The sequence below is a fragment of the Natator depressus genome, chromosome 2, assembly GCF_965152275.1.
Source record: "Natator depressus isolate rNatDep1 chromosome 2, rNatDep2.hap1, whole genome shotgun sequence".
NCBI lineage: Eukaryota > Metazoa > Chordata > Testudines > Cheloniidae > Natator > Natator depressus.
This window is the reverse complement of record NC_134235.1, coordinates 199,324,913-199,350,800: the sequence shown is the minus strand read 5'-3', so window position 1 is coordinate 199,350,800 and position 25,888 is coordinate 199,324,913. Positions and strand designations below refer to the sequence as shown.

Genomic DNA, 25,888 nt, shown 5'->3' with positions numbered 1-25,888 from the left:
AATCCTATTACTACTACCAATTCATGTCCCTGTTTCAAATGTTCTTGTTTTTCAATTGCCTCTATTTATAACATTTTTTCTTCTGCATAGGCAATGATACTTACCAACCACTTAGTACTTTAATTAGATCAAATAAGGCACAGCAGTCATGTTCATCTTTTTATTTTACTTGATTTAAAATATTTCAATTTTTAGATAACTTTCTTCTCTTTATTTCAAGATTTATTCACATTTTTCATTTGATTGAAAACATTTTATTCAAAGTATAATTTTCTGATGTGCTTTCAAATCAAAATTCTTTTATTAGGGCAATCTTGTACGATTTCTCATAAAAGTAAATTGCCCTGTTTCAGCTTTAGTAGAGATATTAAATACTCATAAGTTATGCAGTCAGCAGTATTTAGACAGAGCATGCATTCTGCATTGTACAACTAAGAACCCAGTTTTATTTAAAGGCACTGTAAACTGGACTTTGCCCCCCGAATTAGGTTTTGTTTACAAAAGGGAGAGGGGATGGGTTGGGTCTTGATGACATAGGGCGACCAGATAACAAGTATGAAAAATCGGGACGGGGTGAGGGGTAATTGGCACTTATGTAAGAAAAAGCCCCAAATATCATGACTGTCCCTATAAAATCAGGACATCTGGTCACCCTATGATGACATGTAATATGAACATGTTCATAGGGAGAGGGGATTACATTCAGAGAGAACTAAGGTTGGCAGTGTTTTGTTTTTTAAAAAGCATTCCCTTGCAGTGATGTGAACACAAACAATACCATGGCCTTGTACATGTGAACCAGAATACAGTGTAGATTATAAACAAAAGTGAAATGGCCCTATCTAGTTTCATACAATTTTCCACATAGAGTGAAATGCAAAATAAGTGAACAAAACAGCATGAAAAGGTGAAACATACATTAGATTTTTCTTCTTTTATAGTAATTCCAGCTGGTTAGAAAGTTGTGATGAAAAACAAATGAAGTTTCTCAAAAAAAAAATTTTTTTGTTTGCAATTTCCCCTTTATCCCCATCCTTTTTTCTGACTAGCTGTATTATTAATGGGTGTATTCTTCCATATGTGGGGACACCCATGTTGGGACAGGGTGTGAGTTTCATCCTGGAGTTTCCTTCTTATTGTTGTGTCAGAGGAGCAGGTGTTTACTTCCACTCTACCAGCTGATCTTGGCCTGCAGAGGCCCACTATCTTCACACAGTGGCTATGATTGCCTCCTAACCCCAGCAGTTAGTTGCTAATTGTAGTCTTCTCTGTAGCTACATAGCAGCACAGGAGGAACTGACCCAATGGGAGTTAATGCTGATCAGATATTTGCAGGAAAACTTGTCATGAAATGGCTGCTCCCCTCATCCAGCTCCTTCAATCTACAAATCCTCATGGAGCCCTGACTGACTCCCAGGCTGTAGTCACACAGAGGTAGGCCTGTGCAGGGACAGGCGAAAACATACAGTGGTAATGATTCCTACCATGCCACTCCCTCAGCAGTTTCTGTTAGGCTTGGATGTAAAAGTAGAGAGAGAAACTCAGCCCAGGATTTTTATGATGGCAGCACAAACTCAAATAAATGAATTCCAGAAAACATCAAGCTAGAGGAGAAAGAATAGATTCAACACATTTAGGACTAAAACTAGGTAATTATTTCCTTTAGAATCGTGGCAGGGGTAGGCTACATCCATAATGAACAGTAGCCACATTAGAAACACATTACTGGATGTGCTATGGTTGCCAAGCCTCCAGGATTGTCCTGGAGTCTCCAGGAATTTAATTAAAGATGTCATGTGATGAAACCTCCAGGAATGCATCCAACCAAAAACTGGCAACCCTAGATGTGCCTACCCTTTTTAGACTGGAGGTTGGTTAAAGATATTATGTAACTTATTAGTAAATTACTTATGGTATGTTGAAACCAACAAAGCCTTTATGATGCCTACTACTATTTTATACAGCACTTTCTCCACAAATTGTTACTTAAAAAAAAAAGCTTACTACACAACTAAAATCCTTTGAGTCAAAGTCTGCACCTCTAATTCATGCAAAACTCCTACAGAAACGTCTCCAGGATTTTGCCCTTTATCTTTAGCAGTGCATTTATCAGGCATAAGGTTTTCATAGTACACTGAAAATGGCAATCAGGGCAGAGGCTGTGGCTCAGCATTGGCAGCTGAGAGAGATATGTCACCACCAACTCACCACATCACATCAAAGTAGGCAGGAGAACCTGTTAGGAAGCCAAAGAATAGTGGAAAAGGCACTTAAATATTAGCAAAGCACTTCCCAAGCGTACCATTTTGTTTTGTTTTTAAGCACGCCAGCCAGGGTAGGGGTGATGGATTCACTAAGGAAAAATAAATTTTTGTTGCCAAAAAAATTGCTTTTCTTTTTTCTTTAACTCAAACCTTGCTGTTGCCCTCCAGCAGTTGAACTTCTGCTCCCCTTCTGCACAAAAATGTGGCCAGTTTCATTTGTGTGTGAATAATTCTCACAGAGTTATATTGGTAGTTTGCAAGTCTATTGGAAAACCACCTCGTAAACCCTAAATATGGGTCATAGGAGCATGGTAACAAACTCCAGCACCAGAGAATAGAACTGAACTGCAAAAACAAACAAGAGGCCAGTGCTGACAGATCAAAAACAGAGATCTGGACTATTTTTAATAATAATGCCTGCTAAGAATAATAGAGCATTCCCCAAAAAATATCTGATGAGAAAACAGAAGTTTAACATAATTGCTTTGTACAGTCAAGAGTCCACATGATCCTTTCAAAAACAGTGCAACATGTAAAAATACTTGGTGGAAATAAAAATGCAAGTACCAGAAACATCTTGCTTTCAAAGCTGCCAAAGAATCAGTTGGTGGAGGTATAATAATCTTATCCGAAAGTAATAAATGCACATAATAAAGACATAACAGATGTCCCATCTAACAGGGGTAGGATTCTACTGCACTATGAAGATGGTAAACATGAAGCATCATGCTGTCCATCTTAACAAAATATAAACCTCTTCCTCACCCCCTGAAATGTTCAGGCTCTTACCATCCTTTACGACAATCAGTGGCACTGAAATTAGTTTTATAATCCCACCTCCTGCATATCATCTTTTAAAAAAAAAAAAAAAAAGGTCAGATTCTCAGTTCCCTCCAATGAACAAGTTAAAGGGGCTTTAAAGGCAGCAGGATACCCCAGCATCAGGGGTCTTCCGAGCCAGTGGCAGAAGCAATGCAACAACCTAATAGCAGCATCCGGCATGGAATGCATGGCAGGAGTGAAGCGGTGCTCTGGTTAGTCTTGGCTGTTCACAATCCTTAGCAGGCCACAGGAAACCCAGGCACAAGTTAAAAGCAGCCATAAAGCTGCTCTAAGTTCCACTGGGGGCCAAGAAGCATCTCAGCAAGGTCTCACAAACCAGAGGGTGCAGAGGTGGCTTAAAAGCCACCTTTCTTCCTCTCCTCTCCATTCCTGTGCTGAGTGCATATCAGCTGGAATGGAGAATTGCTCCCAATGTGTATATAAAGCTACCAGATTCTAAGTAGTATTAGGTCTCCATTGCCCAATAATGGAATTTCCTAAGTAGAGAAATCTTCCTACATGGTTAGGACTTCTGAATAATGCCCTATGAGCAATTAACCAAACTCAAAGGAAAGGTAGCTTGAGCTTCTACCACTGGTTTTGGAAAGGCTTTTCCTGGAAATATCAGCTGCTGAGCAGATAATTTCTCCTCCCCAAAATTTACTAAAACAAAAACCTGACAAATATTGTAAGGGTGCAGCTTGATAACAAAAAGTCTGACAATTATAAAGTATTTTATTCAGTGCACATGTGGTGAAGAACAATGAAAATAATCCTGCAGAATATATACAATTTTATCTATTTGATCATTTGAAAGGCTTCATCAAGGCAGTCAACCCAGCTGGAAAAAAATCGGATAGAAGAAGGACCACAGAGAAAGACAGATGCTGCATCTGAGCTTAGCATTCCTAAGTAAATAAATAACAAAAACAAAACAAAAAAGATTCTGACACAGTTCCAAACTTTACACAACAATAACTTAACAAAAGACCATTTATTCTGTCGGTCTCTCTTTTCGTTCTTTTGTTTTGTGTTGTTTGATATAAGTAGATGCTAATTTTTTGCTTTTTAATAAATTGTACAATAAGTGGCGGTGAATTAACCCATGCAATTTAGCACCATTTGTCAATTCTTGCGTCAGTTGTTCAGAAATTCAGGAAACAATTGTTTAAATAAAAGAGAACCAATATAGGGCTTAGCAACCAAAGAACAACAACAGCAGACTGATGTTTATTTATATTTCATGAGTAACCATTTCTTGACTCATCTCTAACTTTTTCAAAAAACTCTTTCTATTTAATTTGTAAACCTCATACCTCATTCCCTTTCAGATTAAGGCTTTTATCATTTCATTTCAAAACACATGGCATCTTTAGGACTCCTCATGTCCTTGATGCTTTGAATTTTTTATGTACCACATACCATGTAAAGGCTCTGTATTTTCAGAATTGAGATGAATTCCTTTACGCAATGACTGTTTAAGAGAGATGGGAAGAATTTCTGCCATTTTTAACGCACCTGATGACTGTCACGCTTGTCTTTAGTGCATTGATCAAGAGCTGCAGTTCATAACAAAGACTTAATGAGAATTTTTCTCCCTTGAAGAAACTGTTTCTTTCAAGAAAAATCTACAGCTGATATGTGCATTTCTAAATTTTTTATTTATTTATTTTAACTATAAAGAAAAGCCTGTTTATACTAGGGAAAGAGGTTCTACAAACTACTGGTTGGAATGCCTTCAGCTTGCAGCTTCAGTACAATACCTTACTTTTAAACACGACAGCCATGCTCAACATTTTACAAAAGCTGGTCATACCAGTTGGCTGTGATGGCTGGGAGGGCCTTAGGTCCAGCTGAACCTGTACAGTTTTCAACAGATTTCTCCACCATGTAGCTGGAAAACTACAAATACTGCAGCTCTACTGGTTCAGCTGATCTTTTTATCCTTACCCCACACTAGAGTGCCTCACATTTCCCAGAGTGCACTTGTGTAAGCATAACTGCATGTGAACATGCCAAAGTGGTTGTCAAAGGCGTTGCTGTGTGGATGAGCTAAACCATTGTAAGGACAAATGAGACAACTACCCATTTCAGGCAATGATCTCTTCATTTGGTCTCCACTCATGAAATGAGATCTGAAATAATGGACTCCTATGAGTCATTGAGACTCCCTGTGGGCATAGGGTTTTGCACTAGAGCGTCCCATTTTGGAATGAGGCTTTAGTGTCAGTACATACTAACTGGAGAAGAAAACTGACAACCTTATTAGAGAATTCAAGAAAGCCCATATGTTTTGTACACATTATGCATTAAAAATAGAAAACAATTATATTTAATCCCTCCTAGTAAAATATTTTCCCTGGAGCATGTGCTGCAATTCCTTTTTACTCTCCACTGCAAACTTCAAACATTCATAAGCCATAAATCAACTCTTCCTTCCCCCAAAAATTCATCAGAGCAACTTAAAAATGATAAGATTTTAAAAAAATAATACATTGCAGGGGTTTTTGGTCCGTCCTCATTTTTGAGCCATATACCTCTAATTTTTGGAGTGATCATTTCAGTTCAAAATTCAACCTTGAATGCACAAACAAGACCACGCACCTCACTGTTAATAATCCAGAGCAGAACTCTACTTAACCTCTCCTTATCTCTTGTAGGAGGGTAGCTGCCATTCTCGCTGAATGCTCATCACTACCTTGTCGCCCGCTCCCTGAGGAGGTACTAGCCCATTGGGGGCCCTAAGCAGGAATATTAGGGGGGGCCCACACAACACATACTATAAAAGTGAATAAGGGGCCCCCTTGAGCTGCTCAGGGCCCTAAACAGTTGCTTAGTCTGCTTAATGCCAAGCCCCAGCACTGCCCACTCCTCTCCTCCTTCTCTGCCTCGCTCACATTCTCCCTGCTATCCCCTATGTCCTACTGTCTCCTATCTATCCCCTACATTCATGTGGCCATATTATTGTGCCTTCATCTATAGAACCCCCGACTCCTGTCGCTCCTTCAGTGTCCTCCTGCCCTCAACATTTCCCTGTTCTTCCAACAGTTTCTGTTCTACCATTATATTCTCCTGTCTCCACACACTTTCCCCATACACTCTCCTAACCACAAAACCCAGGAGGCAAGTAGCTTCCTGGTGTGCAGCTAGGTCGCAGTCCCACTGGAAGCAATAGGCAATGGCGATTATTATTACGAGGGCAGCCTCGCTTCGCCGTGCCAATGTTGTAGGGAAATGGTGACCGTCTTGACCGAAGGCAGCCTGTGGTTGCTAGGGTTGCCAACTTCCTAATCACACAAAACCAAACACCCGAGCCCCGCCCCTTCCCCAAGGCCCACTTCTTGCCCCAACCCCTTCCCTGAGGTCCTGCCCCCGCTCACTACATTTCCCCTCCCTCAGTGGCTCACTCTCCCTCCCTCACTTTCACTGGGCAAGGGGTTAGGGTGCAGGGGGGATGAGGGCTCTGATTGGGGGTGTGGGCTCTGGGGCAGCTGGGTATGAGGGTTTTGGGGTGCAGGAGGGGGCTCCAAGCTGGGGGGTGGGGCTGAGGGATTTGGAGTGTGGGAGGAGGTGTGGCTTGAGGCAGGTGGATGGGGTGCGGGAAGGAGTACGGGTTCTAGGCTGGGGTGGGGCCGGGGATGAGGGGTTCAGGGTGTGGGAGGGGGCTCTGGGCTGGGGCATGGGGTTTGGGTGTGGGGTGGGTTAGGACTCCTGCTGGGGGTGCAGGCTCTGGGGTGGGGCCAGGGATGAGAGGATTGGGGTATCGGAGGGGGCTCTGGGTTTGGGGGGGCTCAGGGCTGGGGCTCAGGGCTGGGGCACGGGTTTACCTCGAGTGGTTCCCAGTCAGCAGCACTAAAGCAGGCTAGTCCCTACGTGTCCTGGCTCCGCACTGTGCTGCACCCTGGATGGGTCAGTAGCAGGTCCGGCTCCGAGGTGTGGGGGCCAGGAGGCTCCACACGCTGCTCTCGCCCACATGCACCGCCCCGCCACCTCCCATTGGCCATGGTTCCCAGCCAATTGGAGTGCAGAGCCGGGGCGGGGGCAGCGCATGGAACCCTGTGACCCACCCGTCTAGGAGCCAGACCTGCTTCCGCAGTGCAGTGCGGTTCCAGGACAGGTAGGGATTAGCCTGCCTTAGCCCTGCAGCACCATCGACTGAACTTTTAAGGCCTGGTAGGCGGACCTGACCGGAGCCGCCAGGGTCCCTTTTCAACCGGGCATTCCAGTCGAAAACCAAATACCTGGCAAACCTAGTGGTTGCAGTCCCATTCAGAGTAATGGAAGTGATGGCCATCTTGAATTGAACCCACATTTTGCAAGTTTAGTGCACACAACTGGTAGATCATGAGAATTTAACACAAAATCAAATCAAATATCACAAGACTCAGTAACTCCATTCACTTTTATTTAGTCAATATCTTAATAAATAGCAAATATGTCAAAACACTTGATTTACGGAGTTATATCAGAATTTTCATGTACATTTCTCAGACTTTCTAAATACATTCCAATATCTAATTATCTAATAACCTAAAATATCTAAAAGGGAAGAAAAAACAAGTAATAATAAAAAAGCCTGAAAAATTAATACCTCTATTAAATCAAATGTGGAGTTAACACTTCAGACTAAGTATGACCATTAAACACTATATATATAATCTGGTCTTCTTAATATAAACTATGGTGCCCAATCCTATACTCTTTACTCAGGCAAAAATCCCACTAATTTGCAGAATCAGGCCCATAAGTGACTATATTGCAATTTCTAGGCACAATGGGAGACGGTAGCAACATTTAAATTAGCTAAAGACAATTCTCATCTTATGTTTCAGTTTTTGTTGTAATTTAATGTCACTTCTTCCATGTGTGGGTTCAAAACAGGCTTTATGCTGCTCAATAACTTTGGGAGGGGGGGTTATCTCAAAACTACACACATTAGAGGAAGACAAGATTTGAAACCATAGATGTCTTGTATTGCATTGGAGAAGCCATTTTACTTTTGACCATAACACTGCAACTGCCTATGTACCCAATGCTGTGGTCCTTATGTAATGCCGACAGACCCCCGGTCATCATCGCGCAGGATCAAACTGGGGATCTCTGGAGCTTAGTGCATGAGCCTCTACAGCATGAGCTAAAAGCCTCTATTTAAGGCTATTTAAGGCTTTTATAAAAGGCTGTAGAGCAGACTCATTTAACACACACACACTCTCCCCCTCCCCCTCCCTCGTCTCAGTGCCACTAGATGGGACAGACCACCACACAGGAGGTATGTAGGTTACACTTACACAAGCAGAACTCTCAGAGAAGTCAACAGGAAGTTTTCCAGAATGACTGCAGAGTCACTTAAATACTTCCTTTTTATTACTAAAATGGTGGAGTTCCTTATTTGTCCATGGAGTTAAAAAAAACAAACCTTTTTTGCTTACTATTCCTGTATCTCTAGTTGCTTGACTGTGGCTGTATGTAGATTGTTACAGGTAGGATTATTTTGATCCTATGCCTTTCTGTTATAGTAACAAGGTCTGGTGTCAGCATGATGACACCAAACCACATGCAGCCTATGATTCAAGACTAAACTGTTCACCCACACACTCAAAAGCAATTATGCTTTTTCCTCATGGGCCTGTCATGTATAACTGCTAACGGTACAAGTTGTTTTTCTCATGGAGAGGTTTTTACTTCCCCTGTAGTTGGTGGGCTTACAATGCAAACTAAAAAGAAATGAGTTATATTTCCCCGAGGGTTTTCTTTCAGTACGATTAAGAAAAGTGACTTCTTAGTCAAGAGCTAGGTGACACCAAGATTTCCTGTTTTCTCTCAGCAGGGAGGCTGTCACCACTCAATATTAATTGATTTTAACCTTCCATCCATCATGCTACAGTTGCACAAATTTCCAGTCAAAGATCAACTGTTGTTCTCAAAGTAAACTATTCAGAACTTCTCCATTAAAATTAAGTGTTGCATATATTTTTATGGTGTCTGTTACTTGACAAGTTAAGGGATATTTTCTCTAAATATGCAGTTAAAAATTATGGAAACCCCCCCTAACATTTTACCTCAGGGTTCCTTCCCACTTACCCCATCACCATCATAAAGCCATTATGGTTTCATTATTTAATCCATAACAAATTACAAGCAACTCTGGGGACTGATTCTACTCCAATTTAAATCAGTGGAAATCTTGCCATTAATTTGAATAGAAACAGGATCAGGCCCTTCTGGCTTGTAGCTGTTGAGAAATTTTCGCCATTCAATCACAAACAAAGCCTTTGCACTTGACAGCTGATAAAACCAATTCCTTGATTTAGCAGATAGAAACCAGGAGAAGACTTAGACCTATGTGACCAGAAAGCTCTCCACAGTCCAAGTGCTTTGCAAAGTATCGAAACACTGATTTCTAATACATTCGCCATAAGTTTACATACACCATAAGTGTATATTCATGAACTGCATATTTACACGTGTCCTTTATGAGCAATTGTTAGGTTCACAAGAAATCACCAAATCATAGCTAGGTTTTCATCTACCCTACAAAAAACTACCCTGTTGCGGATCCTGTTACAACATGGTATTTCCCCAGAGCAGTTTGGTCTTGAGTGCACAGGCAAGACTGATGGCTATTTTAAAAATTTCAGGGCATTTGCATGTTATTAATAAGACCTCAGTACAGAAATTTTGTAGCATACTGAGTAATAAAGCCAGTCTGACCTACTCCTTACTTTAGATCTATTGATGAACATGCATTTGGGCAAGACCATGGCCAGGTAGGTAAAATACAGGACTAGGTATCAGGTTACGATTCTATTCCTAGCTCTGCCACACATATAACTTTAGATAAGGCACTCAAGTTCTATATGCCTCAGTTTCCTCATCTGTTACATGAGATTAATCTTTCTCTACCTCATTAGGATGTTGAGATTAATTGATGTTTATAAGGTGTTTGGAGATCCTTGCATGAAAAGTACTATATAAATGAAAATTATTATTATTTAACATTTTGTTTTACAAGAGAAGGCAAAAGGATTAAATCATCTGAGACACATGCTGTTGGAATACTTAGCATATATCATCGGTAAAATATACCTTGTCAAGAGGTATGAGGCTGCAAACAAGAAACTATCTAAAAAATAAATTTTTTGAGTCTATCATACTGTAGCTGTATACACAAAAAGTATGGGAAGCAAGTTTCTATTTAAAAACTAGAATGTAGTTGATATACTTTCCCAAGCTATTAAACTTTAGTTAAAAGCCAAGCAGGGTAAAGAAATCTGAAGTTCTACCTACCAGTTATACCAATTATTTTTAATAAAAGCAATAAATCTGCAGCATATAACAGTAACATGTTTAATGTTCTTTTTATGTCATATTACATATAAAAATTGTTTCTATGCCTTGGAGAAAACATTTTATGCATTGCTGTAGTCTGATAATTGGGTTTTGCTTTGACCTATAGTGGCGAGCAATTTTACTGCAGATTGCTTTGAGCAGCTGTAATTCATTTGAGGAAATGCTGATGTGCTTATCAGAAGACAAAAAGTAGAATATTTGCTTTCATATTTTATTGTGATTCTATTACTGGAGAGGGAGTAACGCCCTTATCCTGCAAACATATGTGCTTAATTTTGCACATGTATGTAGTCCAATTGAAATCAATGTGAGCATATGCATGAACAAAGTTGAGGCCACGTGTAAGTGTTTGCAGGATCAGTGCCTAGAGCAATACAACATTTAAATTCAGATATATGAGTCATAAAAATTTTCAGACAAGTAATCCATCATCCCCTTCTCCTTCCCATCTTACTGCTCTCTATCTGTGGATTTCATCTTTCCATATTTATCTGCTAGGAAGCCAGGTTTATGAGAAGTAAGTTCCTTTATAATTTATCTGTGTTTTATATATGGTGCATGATCTCATTGTAGCCAATGCCCAAAGATCTCTGAACTAATAATATTTTACCATGCTAACTTCATTTAATCACTCTCAAGAACAAAATGGTGGTAACCTACCTGGTCAAGTGGAAATACAAAACTAGAATACTGATTTCCTTTAGACACCTCTGCTTACAAAATGAAAGCAGGTAATTAAATAACTTCAAATTGGAAAAAAATTGCTTTTACCAGTCTTAAATCAAATAAAAACACCTGCAAATGCAGTATTTTTTAAAATGTACAGCCACATACTCTAATACAATTTTTAAAATGAATTGTGAAAGGAAACAGAAGGCAGAGACCAGGCACAAGCAACTGTTTAATGTAATATCAAAATCACTGCTAGAAAGGGAAGGTAATCAATGAAGTAAATAGCAAATGCGATATCCTGCAGAAAATAGAAATTTGTCGATGAAAACTTGCATCTTTTTCAGTGCATGAGGTGTCCAAAACCCAGCTATGAATACAATTAGATTCCCCCCAGTGAGATTGTGATCAGTTAAACTAAGTACCTTGTCGAGACAATAACTGAAATATGATACTAATTTAAGTATATTTCAATAGTAAAGGTTCACTTAACTTTTGATTTTACAACATAAAATATGACCTCATAAAAGGCTCATCTATACCGTAACGGTGTGTTTTGATTAAAAAAAAAAACACACTGACTTCAATAAATCTGAAACAACTGTTGTTTGAACAATATAATTGAACACCAAAAATGTTACTTGTCTCATGTCCAACAGCGTGTCACACATTTTAAAGATATATACAAAGATATAATCTATTCAGAGAATGGACCTAATCTAAGACCCCAGTTCTGCAAAGACATATGCATGTACTTTAATTTGCACACTACGAGTAAAGAACTGGGAATGTAATCTTAAGAAGTGGGCATGGATGTAACTCAAGAGTTCTCTTTTTCTAACTTTATCTCTTTGCTTTTTTTTTATTCTGCTCTCTTTTACTATAAAGATGCTATCTGTTACACTAAGGAATTCCTTACCATACAAACACACACAAGAAAAAAATCAGTTAAACAATATGCAAAACTAAATCAATTTCTGACATCCTCTTTTGAATACAGGCTTTGCAGCAGCGTGTTTATAAAGGGACTGATCCTGCAGACAGACCCATGGACATTCTTGTATATCTCCTGTTTCAGGACTTTTGCACACAAGACCTAGCATGTGAACCTGCTAACCCAGGGACCAAGTGTAGGAGGATGGATGGTTTTGTGGCTAAGACACTTAACCCAGACACAGGAAATCTGGGTTCTGTTACAGAGTTCTTGTGCGGCTATTTGCAAATCACACCATCATTCTGTGCCTCAGTTCCCCATCCGTAAAGTGAGGATAACAACATCTCCAAACCTCAGAGTGTTAGGAGCAGGGCTTAAATTCAGTCAGAGCCACCCCGCTGGTGCACCCCGCTAGGCTGAAACCCTGAGCCCCAGGGCTCCAGAAAATACTTGGGGAGAATTTAAGCCCTAGTTAGGAAGATACATCTAGTAAAGATTCTGAGGCACTCAGATATGGTGGTGATGAGTGACATAGAAAAGACTATAAAACAAATGTCCCCACTATTAATTCATTTCCACTAGCTCCACAGTATGCAATATATCACAGTAAGATTGCTTAGAAAATCAAAGTACAGACATGAAGGCTCTCAGAATTTCAAAATGAGCTATTTGACTAGATTTTGTATTTATTTACTTCAATTTCAACACACAAATATAAAAAGAATGCCTAACCCAGCCTCTTGATGTTCTTGATAAATAACTAGAAACGCATTCCAATTAAGACAGAAGCAGCTGTAAAAATTCAACATCCCTTCTCCAGCAAAAGAAACTAGTCCACAAAGCCAAAATTTCTCTATCCCACGTCCCCAAACTCCATTTCACTCAAATTCACATTCCTACTCAACCACCCCCTCCAAATCCTCAACTTTCTCCAAATGCCTGGCCAAACAGAAGGGCTTTGCAGCATGGAGGATAGGTCGATCAATGGCTTTTAATCAAGATGGTCACAGATGCAATGCCATGCACTGGGAGTCCCTAAACATCTGACTGCCACAAGCTGGTACTGAACGAGTGGGGATGGATCATTTGATAATTGCCCTGTTCCGTTCCTTCTCTCTGAAGCATCTGGCATTGACCATTGTCAGAAGACAGGATACTGGGCTAGATAGACCACTTATCTGACCCAGCCTGGCCATTCTTATGTTCTTATGCCCTAAAGGTTAAACAATTCATGCTATTTTGGATGAAAAGTGAGTTTTAAATCAAGAGGCTCTCAAGGAGAACATCTTGCCAGCAATGCCCGCTCTCACATAAGTGACTTGCAGCTTGAGCTTCTACACTAACAGAGTTGCACCAGGAAAGAAGCTCTCTCTCAAACAGACAGGTCCCTAGTCATTTAGCACTTTATAGGGCAGAACCATGATTTTAAACTCTGTCTGGAAACCAACAGACAGCCAATGCAGATTCCAAAGCACAGTTGTCATATGTTAAGAAGTGGGCCACAGCCCTCCGCACCAACTTCAGTTTCCAAAGAAGTTTAAGGTATAGCCCAATGTAGAATATACTATAGCAGCCTAATCTTGAAATAACAAAAGGCATGGATGACTGCAGCCTGGCATTTCTGGAAGAGCTTCTAGGTTCATAGATGTCAACAAAAGAGAAAATAAATGGAATATTCATGAGCAGTCATCGGATTAAGATGTGGAATATTTGGCATACTGTTGAAAGGAAGAGGCTCATTGCTGGACAAAGTTAAGAGATATATTGAAACTACAAGGCTATGTGCCTTTCAGCTGTTTTTTTTTTGTTTGTTGTTTTCTTTTTTAAAGTGGGCTTCTGTGATTTTCCATTTTTCCAAGCATATGAATGCCATAGGCATTAGTCACAGCCTGAGGGTTATGAATGACAAGTCAGCAAAGTGACAACACTGAATTCAACCTCTAAAAACAGCTATCGAGGGTGACAGTGGGAGGGGGAAACGGTGGAAAACTGTCCAACATTCCAGCTCTGAATCACTTTATCAAATGAAATCTGGATAATGTGCAAAGGTAAAGGAATCTAAACATATCCTTTCATATCAAATACACTCAATATAAGGAATCCCTTCTAAATTCTGAAGAGCTACATTTTATGCACTAGTTTAAAATCTATGGTAGAAAAAAATGTTGAGTAAGATATTATCAAGGTGGTAAAATCATCAAGATCATTGTGACTGCATGTATTTAAAAGTTATTTAAGACCAAAGAGATTAAACAAGACTTTTTTAAAAATTCTAAATACTCACATGTACCATACTAGTTAAAAGCATTATGAATGGATTGGCTTCTCAGTGTCATCAAAAATAAGCAAGAAGAAAAAGACTTTTGTACTTACCATCATTCAGAGTAGTGAACTCCAGGAAACGATACTCATAGGAAACATCTATCTTGGTTTCTACCTGGGGCCTCTTCAAAGTTGAATAGATATTACCAGGCCGTTTTTCATCACGTTTCTCTAATTTGTTTAGTCCACAACCCATTTCAACAGCTGCTGATTCAGAGAGGTAGGGGAAGGGGAAAGAAAAAGATAACAGGACTCATTTTTCTATTTTATATGCCAGTCTCAAAGTTTCTGTGATTTATATTTATTTTAAATACGCTATCCATAGACCTTTTAAACAAAGCTATATTTATCACTCCTGACTCACTTTTTTAAAGATAAAATTACCAGGTGTACTATTATTTTATTGAAAGCTGAAAATGTAATTTACTTGTAATATACTCTGAAGGACACCTGTTCAGTCAAAGACAATGATATAAAATGCAATATAATGTTATTAAGCAGTCAACATATATATATATAAAGCAACAATTCTATTATAGATCTACGACTGCTATAGGAAAATATAGTTATACCTATCCAACTGCAAGATCTGTCCTAATATTAAAAGTTATCACTTAGATCTGTATTTAAATGAAAAAAACATGTATCTCAAACTAGATGTTTCAGCTTTTATGGGTTTTTAGATAAAAATCTTGTATTTATCCCATCCCTCTCGTCTTTTTCAGGGTAATCTACAGGAAATAAAAGTTACCTTAGGTAGTCAACTTTAGAATAGAATAAAAGCTGGCTGAACACTAATGATAGCCTAAACACAAATTGGAAACAGAAATCAACATGTGCTAAAAAGAAGATTTGTTGCTTCAGCATGAAAGTGTCCAGAGAAATGTTACATAAATGTGTGTTATATGTTGTGCCAAGCTTTAAGTGTTTTGCCATTTACCCTATAGAAAAAATAATGCTTCTCTGTTTATTTTGGCAGAATTACATGAACTTCATTATTTTAAATCATTTCTATAAAGCTGGAGTTAGATACTTTACTTAGTGAATTAAAAGCTAAGCATTGCTAATGTTTTTTCTATTTTAGATAGCACAGTCTGCGATCAATGACGATAGTCAACATTTCAAAAATGTTTGGTAGCCGAAAATATTTAACAGAGTTATGTAATGACTGAGCTTCCTTTTACAAATAAGAATTCCTTTGCTTTGCTTCTTTAGCTATATCCATTCACAGTACAACAAAGGATCTTGGTAATATGGCTAGCACAAAGAAAACAATATGTTAAAACAATGTGACAAAGCAGCCTGTACTTTAACGTACTGATTTGATAACGTACTTTAAGCGTGAGAGAAGTCCAACTGACTTTAACAGGACTACCTTAAGCATATGCTTAAGTTCCTTGCTGAATCGGGGCCAAAGGCCACAAGAAGTCTTATCAAGAAAACCAGTATTCGGCTGTATTTCAGTGGTGGATGAGATAATCCCTATGTACAGGATTGCCAACTGTCTAATTGCACAAACCCAAACACCATTGCCCCGCCCCTTCCCTAAGGCCATACCCTTGTCCCACCCCTTCTCTGAGGCCCTGCCTCCCACTCATTCCAGCCCCCTTCCCTCAGTCACTCACTCTCCCCACCCTCACTCACTTTCACCAGGCTGGGGCAGGGGGTTTAGGGTGCGGGAGGGGGTGCAGGCTTTGGACTGGGGGGTGGGGCTGAAGGGTTTGAAGTGTGGGAGGGAGGCTCTAAGCCTGGGGCAGAGGGTTGGGGTGCAGGAGGGGGTGTGGGCTCTAGGAGGGAGTTTGGGTGTGGGAGGGGATGTGGGCTCTGGGAGGGAGATTGGGTGCGGGGGTGTGTGGAGTGCAAGCTCTAGGAGGGAGTTTGGGTGTGGGAGGGGGTGTGGACCGTGGGCTCTGGGAGAGAGTTTGGGTGCAGGAGGGGATGCGGGCTCTGGGAGGGAGTTTGGGTGTGGTCTCACACCTGGGGCATGGGGTTGGGGTACGGAAGGGGGCGAGGGGGGCAGCACTTAACTTGGGTGGTTCCCAAAAGCAACCGGAACATCCCTCTGGCAGCAGCTCCTAGGCAAGGGGGCCAGATGGTCTCCGCGCACTGCCCCTGCCAGCAGGCACCGTCCCCGCAGCTCCCACTGGCTGCAATTCCCGGCCAATGGGAGCTGTGGAGCCAGCACACATTCCTGCGTCCCCTCGGGGGGGGGGGACACAGGGAGCTCCGTGTGCTGCCCACCATAGGTGCTGGAGCACCCATGGGGAAAAATTGGTGGCTGCTCTTCACCCACTGGCAGCTCACTTCCCTGACCTGCCCCCCCACCCCAGCTCACCTCCACCTCCGCTCCGCCTCCTTCCCTGAGTGCGCCGCGGCTCCGCTTCTTCCCCTAGCTCCCAGCGCTTCCCACCGTGAAACAGCTGTTTTGTGACGGCAAGCACTGGGAGGGAGGTGGGAAGAGGGGGAATGCAGTACACTCTGGGAAGAGGCGGGGCGGGGATTTGGGGAAGGAGACCAATGGGGCAGGGAGGGGGCAGAGTTGGGGCAGGGACTTTGGGGAAGGGGTTGGGATGAGACAGGACAGGGGCGGAGTCGGGGGGCCTATGCTGCCCACGCCTGCAGGCTCTGACCCCGCAGCTCCCATTGGCCGCAGTTCCCGGCAAATGGAAGCTGCGGAGTCGGTGTTCAAGGCAGGGGCAGCGTGCTGAGCCCCCTGACCCTCCCCCCAGGGGCCACAGGAACGTGCTGGCCGCTTTCAGGAGCAGCACAGAGGCAGGGCAGGCAGGGAGCCTTCCTTAGCTCCGCTGCGCCACCAGGCTTTTAGCGCCTAAAAACTCCTGGTTTGTCTGCAGTAGCCTCTAGGAGATAGAGCCTTATTCCAGGAGACTTCGCAACACTAATAAGTATGCAAATGTTTATAAAGCACTCTGGATGAAAATTGCTATTTAAGTTGTTAGTATTACTAGTTCAGGGCCTGCAACCCTTCTTCATGTGAGGCATCCCAGAGGAATCCATAGGATTCCTCAAGTGAGTAAGGGGTGAAGGAGGAAGTCTTTAAAGTCTCTGTGATGACTTGAGAAATTACTAAAAACTTTGTTCAATTTTACAGACAAATTTTGCATTTTTCTGACTTGAGTTGACAGTCCTAGAGAATTAATGTCTCTGATTACCACAGAAAGATATAGCAACACAAGCTTCCCCAGGCTTCTGGCAATGTTTCTCAATCCTGTTCTGAGAGGACAATCTTTTGCGTCTTCCTGCTCATTCAGATGTTGGTGTCTCTGCTGAAAATGGTGAGTTTTAAGATGTGAACACCTTTGCATTTGGGACTGGATTGAGACCACCAACTATTTTCATTCTGATGCACTGAATAATTATTTACGCAATGGCTATAACTTTCAATTAACTTCAATTAATGACCTAATGGTGAAAGATGCCATAACCCATATCTAATCCCTGAGACAGCAAGTCCCCACCTTTCTTTTAAGTAGGTATTTTTACATGCCTGGGATAAGGGTATGAAAACAGGATCTTTTCTTAGAAGTTAAAAGAATAAATAAGAAACAGAAACGGGTTCCACAGTGACAGCATAATCAATTGCTATGGAAACAATTATGATGTCACAGAGGTTTATGATTCAAGTAGGGTGACAGAAGAGACAAACTCTTAAAAAATAAAAGAACCTGCATTCACATGAGAATTCTTAGTAATAAAAAAAGATTTTAAAAAACCTGGAAATCTATAAATCACTAGAATTTTTCTTAGAGTGTTTTTCAAGTTTTCTATAATTTCCATCATGCCATCTTTTTAAGAGATCGTTAATTTTAAACAACAAGTAACAACATGCTCTTATTCACAATTCAACAAGAAGAATTTGATTATTGATCCTTATTTACTTTTTAGTATGGTAAGGTGGAAAATTATTATTTTTCAACCCATTACATTTAGTATGAAAATGAGAATAGCAAATATTTGTCTGTTCTAAATTTTCAGACAACTGCGTTTCATTAAGAATGCATCTTCATTATCAATACAACAGCTTCATGTTTCTAGAAATTACTTGAATGATTTTTTTAAATGGCAAAATCTAATGAAGATTGCTAAATAGTAGAAGTGAAGACTTATTCATGGGTTCTTACAGTTGCAAGAAATAAAATCTCTTGGAAGTTTGTTTCACAGCATTTTGGAAGACAGTGTTTTCAGTGGCAATTGTAAGGGCTAGGAGCCGGGACACTTCATTCTATTTACAGGTCTCTCTGTGACCCGCTCCCTGACTTTGAATAAGTCACAACTGCCCACTGCATCAGTTTCCCGTTCTGTAAGACGGACAATATTTACCTACCTTACAGGGATGTTGGAAGGCTTTTTAAAAAATAAGTACAGGGCTTTAGATTTGCTAGGCAATCAAGGGGATCACACATTTTTTTAAAGCTCCCACAATTTTAATCCTCCCATTTTGGAGAGGATCAACTGATGGACTCCATAGTGAAAAGGGCTTTGGTTCTGACCCTGCTCAGTGCTTTGGCCAGCCATTGGCCTAATACATCACTGGAGAAGGAAGCATCAAAGCTCCTCTGAGAGTATGTTACTCAGTTACAGAATGGCTCTTAGGGAGGGAATTGGTGAAAGCAGCTTTGCTCCGCAGAAGTTTTAGCTTAGCTCAGTTACTGCCAGTCTAGGGCAAATGGGCATGGCTTCAGTTCTCTCCTCCCTACACTGACTGAAGAAACATAAAGAAGTTCTCAGCCCCAAACCCACTCAGCTTTTAAGCTAAATCCTGAGGACAGGACTTGCTTGAAAGCTGATTCCTTCCTCCACCACGGTTAAACAAAAGTGGTTCAATGTGAAGCAGAAGAGTGACAAGGGGGGCAAGAAGTACTGGGGAGAGAACCAAGACTGGGGAAGATGATGGACAGCACCAGACTTTGGAAATAGGGCACACAATCAACTAGAGCAGGGAGCACATTGTGCTGAAAGTGGGCATACAGAAGGGACAGTTGACTCCTGCCAAGCTCTCACAAAGTGTTTGAATTCATCCTTCTTTTACAATTTGTAATCTCTCACATACTTTGTAAGCGTTTTTAGGACTTCCCTTCCCATGATAAAAGTGAAATTGTCCTGAACTATCTACATGTGTTTTATAAGTGTGTTTACAAATAACTTTGTATGTAAATATACAAGAATAGTAGGTGACATAGCTTTGTTACACACAGGTAGACAATGGTTGTTTATGACAGTGGCTCTCAACCATTCCAGACTACTGTACCCCTTTCACGAGTCTGATTTGTCTTGCGTAACCCCAAGTTTCACCTCACTTAAAAATACTTGCTTACAAAATGAGACATAGAAATACAAAAAAGTGTCACAGCACACTATTACTGAAAAATTGCTTGCTTTGTCATTTTTACCATATAATTATAAAATAAATCAGTTGGAATATAAATATTGTACTTACATTTTAGTGTATATAGAGAAGTATAAACAAGTCCTTGTCTGTGTGAAATTTGTGTACTGACTTTGCTAGTGCTTTTTATGTAGCCTGTTGTAAAACTAGGCAAATATCTTGATGAGCTGATGTACCCCCGGGAAGACCTCTGTGTACCCCCAGAGTACACGTACCCATGGTTGAGAACTACTGGTTTATATAATTTATGTTTCCAAATTATTTGAAAAAGAAAATTATTTAATTATGTTTTGCAGCACAACTCAGGGCTGCTGTAAGTATTTAGTAATATTTATACATACTTGCTCTGCACTTCATTTTCATTCTCAGGCCAGGGGATTACCAATGTTCAAGGGGTGGAAAACCCCATGCCTGATGTAACAAATTTATGAGACCCAGTTAAATGTTCCTCTAAAAAATGCAGGGAAGGTAGACTGAAATAAAGTCATAAATGTGACCACAGGTATTGTGAAAAAATACATTATTCATATAATTTATTACTAATGTCAAAAACTGAAACTAATAGATGTAAAAAGATGAACATTTTCCCCTTGTAAACTGAAGATCATTTATGTCTTAGCAATGTTAATTATTTTTCTATTAAGTCAAAAAAAGGTAACTGAGTACTACTGGGTTCCAAATGGAACAACTGGCCGTTTCTTTTAACCAGATAAAATATCCTTTAAAATTTTCAAATAAAGTTTGGAAACTACAGTATAATGGAATATTTACAGTTTTACTCCCAATAAATATTTTGTAGGATAAAACACATCTATCAATCCAGCTTCGTGGCTTAGTTGGTGCACTGCACTGCCATACAGCAGTCTCTAGATCCATTTGCTTTCCCCATTTCCGAGTGCCATAAGAAGAGCATACTGAGTCCTACAGGAATCCTTTGGTCAAGTTGTGAACATTACAGATGAGCTCATCCAATTCCCATTCCATCCCAACCCATACACTTCCCCTTTTCCAAGAGTATGCGGGGCTACTGGGACAATGACAAGCAGAGAAATTAATAGCTCTTACAAGGATGCAGATTAAACAATGCTAGGGAAAAAAAAGTACATCATTCCCATTTTCTAGATTAACGAAGTTCATATTCACACACACACATAAACACATTCCTGTACACACACATTTAATAACTGTTGTCCTACACTGCCAAAATGTCACTGATATCCATTATCTCTGTGAACTGTATCACATCAGTGTGTCACTGTTCTTGAGTCTCAATTAATTTACCGGGAATTTCAAGCCAGAAAGACTAACAAGCCATTACCACACTGGTCCTCAGGCATCCTCCTCTGCTTGAAGCCAGAGTGAAGCTGTACTACAGAGCTTAGGTTATGTACATGGTAGCCTAAACTGGTTTTGGTCATTGTGTTGCATACCTAATGGGGGAAAAAAAAATCTCCAATTCCTTCCTCATTTCGGGCCTTATCATACGTATTCAATTCTGGAGACGATATCTCCACCAAGGTGGAAACTGTGACCTGACTTACCAGCCCTAGGGATATAACTGCAATGTCCTGAAATCCAGGACAAACAGCATCAAAGAATCAGAAGAGCAGCCATGAACTAATGTGTCAATTTTCAGCTAAGAGTGTTTTGAATGAGCTGCCAGTTTAGTCCCAACATCACCATTAAGATGTACAGGGCTGCTTGTCAGAGATGAATCAATGCATGCGCTTGGCTATTTGGGGCCTGATCCAAAGCCCATGAAAGTCTGGAAACCCCAGCTGTCTTCACTGGCTTTGGATCAGGCCCTCGCACAACAAGGAAACAAAGGGAAAACTGGGCTTTTTCTGCCCAGCTACGGTTCATAACCCACCCCAACCCCAGAAGTGCCCTGGCGGAACTGAAGGCATCCAGCAGCTCATTAAAACAACACGCAGGAAAAGCCCGTTATCCCCTTGCGGCCGCCTATCACTCAGCTCCCTGCTCAGGAGAGGCGGGTGCCCGGGGATCCCCTGTCAAACTTCAAGAGGACGCACAGGAAAAGCCTGAGCGCCGCTTCCCTAAGGGGCTGCTCCCCGCTGCCCCGGGCTCGGCAGCCAGGGAGAGCGGGCTCCCCTCCCGCCCAGGCGCGCACTCCAGCCGCAGCGCGGGGCAGCGCTTCCCCCAGCCCGGGCGCTGGCTGGGACGGTGACTGCAGCGCCCCGCGCCCTCGCACCTACGCCCTGGGGGCGGCGGGAGACCCAGCTGGGGTCTCTGGGGGAAGTCTGCCGGGCGAGCAGGGCTTGGAGCCAGCCGTAGCCCCACGGGCTGGGGAGGGGCGATGCCGGGCGCGGGTGAAAGGTGCCCGGCGGGCGGAGATAGCGGATCCCTTACCTAGAGCGGGCTCGTCTCTGCTGGGTCGCTGCACCTCCCCCGCTCAGCGCCCGGGCAGGGACATGGTAGAGCCGCCGCCGCTCGCAGCCCGGCTTATAGCAAGGCAGAAAGTTTGTGCCGCGCAGCCCCGCTGGGGAGGTGGGGAGCGTAGACCGCCGCGCTGCCGCTGCCCGGGGGAGGCAGCGCTTCTGGGACTGGGAGGCGCCTCGGTGGCTCCGCGCAGAGCCCGAGCCGAAGCCGCTGCACTTCCTCTTCCTCTCAGCTCGGCGGCACACGCTGCTCCGCTCCGCAGCCTCCCGCCAGAGCGCACGGGCCGCGGGGCGCAGGAGAGGGGCTGCCTGTGAAAGGTACCCCCCAGGCCTAGAACTGCCCTCCCCCTCATCACAACCACCGCCCGCTCCCCTGGGCCTGCTGTAGAACTACCCTCCCCCACATCACACCCAAAGCCCGCTCCTCTTGGCCAGTCTAGAACTGCCCCTCCATCCCACCCAAACCCTGCTCTAGAACTGCCCTCCCCAACATCACACCCATTGGTCCCCTCTAGAATTGTCCTCCCCCTCATCACACCCCAAGCCCCATTCCCCTTGGCCAGTCTAGAACTGCCCCATCATCATACCCAAACCCTGCTCCACTTGCCTAGTTCTAGAATTGTCTCCCGCCATCACATTCACACCCTGCTTCCCATGGCCAGCTCTAGAACTGCCTCCTCCTCATTACACTGAACCCCACTCCCCTTGTCCAGTCCAGAACTGCCCCCCATCACACTGAAGCCCCACTCCCCTGGGCTAGTCTAGAACTACCCATCTCTTATCACACCCAAACCCTGCTCCCCTTGGCCAATCTAGAACCCCCCCCCCATCATCACATGCTTCTCCCTTTGATGAGCTCTAGAACTGCTGCTTCCTCATCACACTCAAATCCCGCTCTCCTTAGCCACCCTACTCCTATCAGAATGAAGCCCAACTCCCTTGCCTAAGGCTGGAACTTCTCCCATTATTTAGTTTAGCCTCACCTTCAAGACACACAACCAGTGGAAGAGTGGTGAAAAAAATAAGTGATTAAACGTACCTGAACTAAACTCCATATTCCTCCAGAGAAGTCAGTAAACTCTCTTTACTCAAATTACCCTCAACTACACTACTGCAAGTACACTGCCCCACTTTGACCCTTAATGTCAATGGAAGTCTTTTTGCAACCCAGCCTCCCTCCATGCTATGCTCATTGTGGCTTCTTAGAGGCACATTGTACTTAAAACAGGTGAGAGGGGAGACTGTACATAAAGTGTAGAAATCCAGTTGCCATTATTAAAAACAAAATCTATTGTGTATTAATAGAAAACACTGCAGTACCAGTACTGTAAGCTTCAATATTGTGACCACGACTGCAGAATACTAATCGTATTTAAGGCTGGTGCTGTGCATACATGAGCTCTAGTCACACATACAACTCCAGGCGGAACTGTCCTCCTATCACTTTTCTGTCAGGTGCTAAAGAATATAACCATTGTTAGTGGAGAGCAGCACAGCTTTTATACCACATACGAGCTCTCAATGCACAGCCCACTAATTAACGGTAAAACAGTGTGAGATGTAAACATAAAATATTATTCTAAATTATATTGGGTAAAGAAGACACACAAAATAGAGAAAAGATTAAAGTAGAGGGAGAAACAGAAGATTAAAGACAACATCAATTGTATAAAATGCTTCTTACCTATTCTTAACGATAAAGCAATCACCTACCGTACATTTTTGTGTAAGTTTTCCCAATAGCTTTACCTTGTCTTTCAGTCCCTCTTCTCTTTCTTCTTCTCTTCTTCTCCTCTATCCTTCCTTATTCTCGCTCTTTCCTTGGAGTTTTCCCTTTATTATTTGCAGTGTTTTTCCTCTCTCTCCCCCCCTCTTTCTGTACCTCATCATCCCCCCCCCACTCAATGGCTTGTCTGGCTTTCTGACTGTGTGAGAAAGCAGCATGCAGTCACATCAGGGGGCCATGTAATTACGCTGTTTTTCTGATACTGGTGTTAAAGCATATGGGGAAGAAGCACTAAATCTGTGGGCAAGGAGTGAAAGTACAGCTTTCCCAGTAGCATAATAAACAAGTCAGGTCATGAATGGCTCCAGAACCCAGGTCCTGGGTGCGAGGCAGTGGTTGCGGATGCCACATGATTGGTGAACTACACATCACAGATTGAACTTGAAGAATACCTTGCTTCAAAGCGATTAGGGGCTATTGCTATGCAAATACTTCCTCTGTCATAAGAAGGGACTTCAGCCAAAAAGAGAAGGTATCCAATCAAAACGAGTCCAGAATACACTGCTGTACTCTGTTCCTGCCATGAAGCAATTTTTACTTGAGAAAAGGAAAAAAAACCTGTTTTCTAATTTCTTTTAAAATTTCCACTGGGTCATCTTTTACAAGCCTATAGACCAGACCATAGTTTTGCCAGCCACTATACATAAAAAAAAATTTACTAAGAGCTGCCAGCTACTTTGAAAACTGAGGACTAACATTAGAACTAAGCTGTGTAGCCTCACTGGCTCAGCTCCTTCCGAGTATTGAGCTAATGAACTGCTTTAACCCGCCTTTGCACTTCTGGCCCTATGGAAATCAATGTCAGCATCAACAATCCCATGCAAAGACATTCCAACTTTTTCACAAAAGTCTCTGGAGATGCTAGAAAGTGTCCTGGACTGAGGTACAATGAACAAAAGACAGAGGCTTCAAGCTTTGTGCCAGAAACAACTATGCACCTGAAAGTGCTCTGTGACCTACTAGAGGTATACAGCCTTAGTCTGAAAACCACTTTGGTAGGCAAAACTGACCTAAAGCTGCTGTAGCTCCTAGGAACCCTAGTCATGGACCAGGACTCCATTGTGCTAGGTCAATGGTTCTCAAACTAGGACCAACGCTTATTCAGGGAATAAGGCCAATGGGGGCTGCAGGAAGCGGCGCAGGCCAAGGGACGTGCTGGCCGCCCTTCCCGCAGCCCCCGTTGGCCTGGAGCAGCGAACCGCGGCCAGTGGGAGCCACGATTGGCCGAACCTGGGGACGCGGCAGGTAAACAAACCGGCCCGGCCCACCAGGGGCTTTCCCTGAACAAGTGGTGGCCCTAGTTTGAGAACCACTCTGCTAGGTGGTATGCAAACAGAGAACAAAAACACTGCCCCATGGAGGTGAGTCTAGAACCAATTTAGGACCTCAAGTAAAGCCCATCTTGTAAGTGGGCAAGAGGACTGAGAGCAACATTTCCCTCAAAAGAGAAATTTGATGCTTGGTGAAACTGTCACAGTATGAAAAAACCCAAATTGCTTAGGCTTATGGCCACCAGCGTACAGGCTCCTGCTGCACTTGCACCACATCCTGAATCCCCTCTATAGTACCATGTGCTGCAGACCACTTTGGACAATTCCATGGTTGGCAGGCCCATGCAATTGGGACTTGACAGCAGCTAGCCAGGGCAAATCTGCCCCACGCTGATCCCCTACCCCCTCTCCCTTGCAGGCCTGCACTCATGTGAACAGTGCCACCCCCTGATGCAGCGCCAAGTGCACACTAAATGTGAAAGGAGAATGGGAGGCCAGGGGACATTCAACAGTAGGGACTTATTGTTTGGAACTGGTTGCATTGTACATGAACTTTATTTTTGTTAAAAGTTTGGTGTTGATTTATTACTGCTGCGTTGCTGTGCTAATGGTAGCTGGCGTGCCTGACAATGGTTTAATATTGTGCTTTTCTAATATATGTTCAAAA

General features: G+C 42.4%; 1 protein-coding gene across 4 annotated transcripts in view; it reads right to left on the bottom strand.

Moving 5' to 3' along the window:
- The window catches only part of RFTN1 (raftlin, lipid raft linker 1), a 112,321-nt gene extending 89,944 nt beyond the window's left edge, over window positions 1–22,377 (bottom strand). For 2 of the 4 annotated variants that reach the window (XM_074943309.1, XM_074943311.1), the window contains exons 1-2: window positions 22,136–22,375; window positions 14,413–14,565 (exon numbers count right to left, since the gene is read on the bottom strand). In XM_074943309.1, coding sequence (XP_074799410.1) covers window positions 14,413–14,557 — 145 coding nt within the window. In that variant the 5' untranslated portion in view covers window positions 14,558–14,565; window positions 22,136–22,375. Of the gene's footprint in view, window positions 1–14,412; window positions 14,569–22,135 lie in introns of all 4 variants that reach the window. The other 2 variants (XM_074943312.1, XM_074943310.1) reach the window with 2 other exon arrangements.
- Between the last annotated feature and the right edge of the window lie 3,511 nt (window positions 22,378–25,888).